The sequence below is a fragment of the Nicotiana tabacum genome, chromosome 18 (genome assembly GCF_000715075.1).
Source record: "Nicotiana tabacum cultivar K326 chromosome 18, ASM71507v2, whole genome shotgun sequence".
NCBI lineage: Eukaryota > Viridiplantae > Streptophyta > Magnoliopsida > Solanales > Solanaceae > Nicotiana > Nicotiana tabacum.
The window spans coordinates 112490142-112496590 of NC_134097.1; the positions used below are offsets into that span (position 1 = coordinate 112490142).

General features: G+C 34.0%; 1 protein-coding gene across 1 annotated transcript; it reads left to right on the top strand.

The window, feature by feature from the left end:
• Positions 1 to 3863: 3863 nt before the first annotated feature.
• Positions 3864 to 5668, top strand: LOC107832177 (protein FAF-like, chloroplastic). Its single transcript, XM_016659989.2, has one exon. It carries the CDS (start codon positions 3977 to 3979, stop codon positions 5429 to 5431), a length of 1455 nt encoding a protein of 484 aa, XP_016515475.2. The 5' UTR covers positions 3864 to 3976; the 3' UTR covers positions 5432 to 5668.
• Positions 5669 to 6449: the final 781 nt, after the last annotated feature.

Consider the following 6449-nt stretch of genomic DNA (forward strand, 5'->3'; position numbering starts at 1 on the left):
AATGGCTTACTGGTAACGGGGTTAACGGCTTAACGGACGGAGAACGGATTAAGATTTTTTTATTAACGGCTTATCGGTTTGGGGGCGGATTATTCAATTTTCTTAACGGATAATCCGTTAACCCGTTAAGAATATATATATATTCAAAATTTATTTTGATTTATATATATTATATATAAAAAAAGACAAAAACCCTTGACTTTAGTTTCCACTTTCCAGTACTTTGTCTGTCTAGTGTCTAGGACTAACGTTACTTGCAGTGACCTGGAGCTAAAGCCAGTTGGTATATTATAAGTCAAGCTCATCGAAGCCAAAGAGTTGACTAATAAAGACATCATTGAGAAGTCTGATCCTTTTGTTGAGTTATTTATACGTTCACTACGCGATAGGACAAAGACTAGCAAAGTTATTGTAAGAGAACTTCCATCTATTATTGTCCTTCTTAATTTATTTATCTCCTGATGAGGAATGTATAACGCCAGATTTTGTTTCCTTTGTTAAGGATAACTGTTTAAATCCGATCTGGAATGAGCACTTTGAGTTCATAGTTGAAGACATATCCACTCAACATTTAACAATTAGAGTTTATGATGATGAAGGGATTCAGGCTGCTGAATTCATTGGTTGTGCTCGAATAGATTTGAAAGACCTTGAACCCGGTAAAGTGAAGGATGTGTGGCTGAAATTGCTCTAGGATCTGGATATACAACGGGACAACAAAAACAGAGGATAGGTAAGAATATGTTGATATGTATGTCTGGTGTAATTTCGATTTGTGAATATGTATGATAGGCCGATAAACCGCCCGATAAGAGCTAAACTGATACCAATCCGCCCGATATCTTATCGGGTGGCTAACGGATTAGTGCATTTAAAAGCCGATAACCGTTAAGCCAAACCGTTAAGAGTAATTAACCGCCCAATCCGCCCGATAAGCAGCCCTAGTTGCTAGGGTTAAAAATAGGGGGGTTGTTCTCTTCTTCTGAAGGGAATTAGGGTGTTTACGGTTTTTGACAAAGAGGGGAAGATGAAACGACGTAGCTTTGGTGTCCAGCTACGTCGTTTTGGGTAATGAAGAAGGTGGAAGCTGGACCTGGTATTGGACTGAGGGATTTGGGTATTGGCCTTGGGCGGATTATGGGCAACTGGGTCATTTAGAAATGGCCCAATCGGTTTAAAAGCTGAAGATGACCTCTTTTCGTTTCTTTCTTTCTTTTCTTTGAATTTTCAAATTCTAAACAAATTAATTAAAATTCTGAACAAACTAAATAAAATCCTAAATTGATTCTAACTTAACCTATTTTTGTAAACTTAACCTTACTTATTTTCTATTATCTTAACACTAATTAATTTAAAACTAAAAGCTAAAATGTAGACATGACTATTGTATTTTGTAATTTTCGTTTAATAATACAACTAATAAACGTAATTAAATCCTAAAAATGCAAGTAAAAACCTAAAATGCTATGCAATGAAAATTTGGACATTTTTGTGGTATTTTTCAGAATTTCTGAAATATTAAATATGTACAAAATGCGACTAAATGCAAACAAACAATTTAAAGGGGAATTCCTAAAATTCTATAAAATCAAAAAAAAATCTATTTTTATGGATTTTGTAGGAGTATTTTCATCGGGCAAAAATTAAGTGCTCACATTAGATACACTCTGAAAAGATTAAATGTGTATGGTGATTTTCGTCTGCAAAAAGTGTGTAATAGGGATTTGGTCCAATCTTTTCTGGTATGCCCACACATCCATCGCAACATTCTCATTTCTACTACTTTCATCTTCTGGGCATGAGAGGTTATATGATAAAGTATGTGTATAAAATAAACATGTCTTGCATTTAGTAATAAATTTTTACCCTCAACGAGAATGTTGAGTCGCTATCGCACGAACTGCTGATACTTACCTGCACTAAAATATTGGAGATTCACTGTAAAACTTGCCTTAGAAAAATCTTACACTAGAATAGAGGGAAATATTAGGGCCTATATATAGCACGAGTTCTGTTAATAAACTTACTGGACTAAAAAGGGCAGCTTGGTGAACAAGGTATCCGGCTTTCACACAGATTCCGGAAAAAACACATCTCAAAAAATGTGATGTAGATAGCCCACCTTAATACAGGCATATCACTATATTGGTTTAACGGGGCAAAAGTTTCTAGCTTCCATCTTTAAAACTATGGATCACAACCTTCCAACGATGTCGAACCTCACAGATCGATAATGATGTAAACACCAAACATTGGATAGATTCCAAGCTTGTCAATCAAGAGGAAAAAAGTACGATTCCCTCTATTCAACTAACTGTCCTAAATTTAGCCACAAGGTCACAATTATAAAATGTGCAGTCAAATTACTGTTAGCATATACCATTTCGACGGATAAAGTTTTAAAATAATTGAAAATTCTTTTTTCTTTAAAAAAAAGTCATTATTAGTTAAAGTTTTCTTAAAAAGCTTTTTTTTTCCCTCAAAATTATATGGGTGAAGAAGTTCTTTGCCGCGCTTCTCCAATCAACTATCTTTTGAAGCTAAACATGACACACAAAACTTCAAAATTTACTGTCTATACTCTATACACACCATGTTTCGCGCAAACTTCTTTTTCTTCATGTTTTTAAATACAAAGCTTATATAAAAAATTTCAATATGTGATCTCTTGCAACCGGAGTCAATTAACGTATTTGATAATATTTCTAAACTTGAAAACCACCCAATATTGTTTTCTCAATTTTAAAAACTTAGATGATATATATGACCCTCAAAATTAATCAATTTAACATGAAATTCACAACAACGGAAAATTTTAGTAGTTCAGTTGGTTAGCTACTTGTGAATTTATAGCTTCTACCTGTGTTCTAGCTTGTTGGAGAGCTAGATTTGCCTCAATTTTTTGCCTCAATTTTTTGCCTCCTTACTTCACCTTTTTCACATTAATTAGCTTCGTTGTTTCAAGAGTTTCTGAGCTTCTTGTGGATCAATATACTATTTTTCTCTGCATTATTTACTAAAATATTGATCTCAGTTTTGCCGATTCTAGAAAATCACCCATCAGATCGCCATCGTTAACCATTGGTCGTTAAGGCGTATTCTCAAAATTCCTATATCTGCGACTATAGTAAAAGGAACTTTTATTTTGTGGGTGAGGGTTTCATTCCCTACCGTGTAATCATCTCTCTTATTTTCCTCTTAAAAAAGAGAGGCTAAAATGGAACCAATAACCATTAAGGGGTTGTTTGATATGATGGATAAACAAAAATAATTATGGGATAAAAATTTAGTACGCCCTAATCCCTTGGTTGGTGACTAATCCTGGGATAACTTATTCAGGATTAAAAATAATATCGAGATAACTTATACCTTACGGAGTGTGAAATAGTAATCCTAAGATAAGTTATCCCATGATAAAGCAGTAAAATTGACAAACTCAGGATTAATACAATATACCAAACAATCAGTAAGAAATAATATCCGGATAAGTAATCCCGGCATAACTATTCCCGTCATAACTAATCTCATCATAACTTGTCTTCAAACCAAACGATCCCAAAAGATTGTAGCAGAATGGAAGGATCCCTTTACCCCTTACTCAGAGATCCCGAGTTTAAGCTTTCGGAATAAACAAATTCTCAAAATTCTAAATTAGTCCGGATTTCAAAGTGGATACTTAACATAGGGTGGGAAGCAAAAAAAAAAAATGGAACCAAGAGAACGACCAACATTCCAGGGAAAAATAATAAAAAGAAGAAAAAAAGTACGTAGTATTTTATTATTCATGGTGGCGTTAGAATTGGGGTCCCTTTGCACAAGGTTCCAAAGGCCTTTTGAGCTCCTATAAATACCCTGACACCCTCCCTTGTATTTTCCATCAAAGAACCAGCCCAAACAAAAACAAAATACCAATTCCATCATCTTCATAAAATTCCCTTTCTTTATTTTCCTCATTTTGTCTTTAATTTACTTCAAGATGTCAGCACAATGTGTTAACTTCAACTTGTCTTTAAAGATGGAAGAAGCAGTAACAACAGATAAACAAGGAATAATGTCAATTCTTGGATCAGACACTGATCAAAGAAGCATTAAAGCTGCAGCTTCTATTAGAAGAACTCTTTCAGCTGATATGTCATCCAAGAAATGGCTTTCTAAAAATGGTTTTTTCTCTTCAATGAAGAAAATTGCTTCCTCTGAAGAGCTAGTTGCTCTTTCCTCTGCTGCTCATAATTGTGATTCTTCTTCTTCAGATGGAGAACATGATCATGACGAACAACTCAACAAAGATCAGCCAATTACAAAATTTGATTGGAGTTCAATTCTATCTTCAAAAAATGAAGAAGCTGACTCATCTAAGATTCCACCTCCTTATATTCATCCTCTTGTTAAAAGATCAGGCAGTTCTTTGAGTAAGAAAAGTCTTGAAATTTGTACTGAGAGTCTTGGATCAGAGACTGGCTCTGATTGCTTTTCCTCTTCCCCTCCTAAAAATGGAGACTTAGAAAATAACAAAGATGATCAACAACAACAACAACAACATTCCTCTGTCTCACAATCTTTTGAGGATATTCCAGTTGTAAAATATAACTATAGGAAAAACCTATCTTCTCCTAGATCTTTTCCTCCTCCTCTTCCTTCTGTTCACATGCAATCATCCAGACAAAATGGTAGACTGATTCTTGAAGCAGTTTCTGTTCCAACTATGAACTATTTCCATGCCCAACGTGTTGATGGCCGCCTTCGTCTCACCTACATCAATCAAAATGATTCTGCAGCAGATCAGCCAGAGCTAGAAATGGCGGATATTGATGATCAAGTTGAAGAGTTTGAGCAAGTGTTTGACAATATTAGTGTGATGGAAAAAAGTTCAAGATTGTCAAATGAGGTGATAAATGTGAACAAATCATCAGCCCTGATGATGTTAGAGAAAAAAAATCAACTAACGTGGTCTAAATGTGTTAGTTTCAGCGTGACACCTGGTTATTTCGATCTTAACAACAAGTTCAACAACTCACTAAACTCGATGATGAAACATGAGGTGAAAGATAGTATTTTTAGAGAATGCTACACTTGTCCTTCAACGATTAATCAGTCACCACCACCACCGGCAGCTGCAGTCTCTTTAAATGCATACGATTACTTTTGGAGGAAGAAGCCAACAGTGGCAAACATTGTGAATAATTCCACTACTGCAGACCAATGCAGCAAGAACAACTACTATAAGCAATTTGTAGCAGTAGCAGCAGCCAATGGTACTGATCTCAAAGCCAGTGGTACCACAAAGATAGCAGCATATGAGCAGCAGCAGAACTTGGTGCTAATTAGAGGGAACAAGACATCTATGAACAATTTGGTGCCTTTGTTGAGAAGTTGCAAAGAGCCAAAGAGATCACTAATAATTTGGGAGCCTTACTGCATTGCCACCTCCTAATCATCATCATCATCATCATCATTAACTCAAAGTAATAATCAAAATATTTGATTAGATCCATATACAAATAAATATATTTAATTTACAAAAATGTAATATGGTATCATTACAAATATGATTTTCCTCTCTTAGTTTTTACTCTTTTGTCAAAAATGAGTTTTGTATAGCCAAATAAAGAAGAGAGAGATCAAGAAAGATTTCAATGGAGGTCAATAACAACCATTTTTATCTTATTTATTATGAGTGTTTTTTTCTCCTTTTCTCTTTGAATTGATGATGTTGTTTTTTTTGTTTCTCATTCGATATTCATATTAGGGGCCGATTAAATTTGGATTCGAATGAGAAAATTTCATATTAGGAGGTAAAATATTCTCTAACAAAAATTACTTTATATCTATAACTCGAATATGAGATATTTGATTAAGAATGAAGGAACAATTATCAAAGTTAATATATGTTGTTGTTAATAGCAGTAGTTATAGTGTATAGCTAGACAGACAAAATCTTTTTAGCCAACTTTGACCTGGTGGAGTGTCATGTCTCTGTCTGTCTGTCCCCGCATCAGTTGGATTCTCTTGTCTTTCACTATCTCTTTTTTCTTCTTCTTTTGCTTGTTCCAACCAAGCCTAAATTAAGTGGTATTGCTTTATAGGCAGACAATGGGCATCCAGGTTTCCCTTTGGGAAGTTTCTGTGAACCTGAGTGCGCTGTGCTATAATTTTAAATTATGCTATATTTCAAAATTTTATTCAAAATAAATAAATAAACGTATGAAACATAATATAAATAATGTTGAATGACTTTGACTTCTCTAGACTGACAGCACGTGGATATTTTACATAATCATATTAAGTTATTTATAACAAAAATATTTTTAAAGTAAGTCTAATATCTTAACTTCTAAAAAAATAAAGTAACCTATTGTGAAAAGGTTAAAATATATTCATAGTTTAATAAAAAAAATTACTTTATCAGTATATTAAGTTGTATATGTCTTTAAAAGATAGACGAGTTGTTC

Bases quoted from the DNA above. Each gene is read 5' to 3' on its own strand.
- LOC107832177 (XM_016659989.2), top strand. From the start codon at position 3,977: ATGTCAGCACAATGTGTTAACTTCAACTTGTCTTTAAAGATGGAAGAA.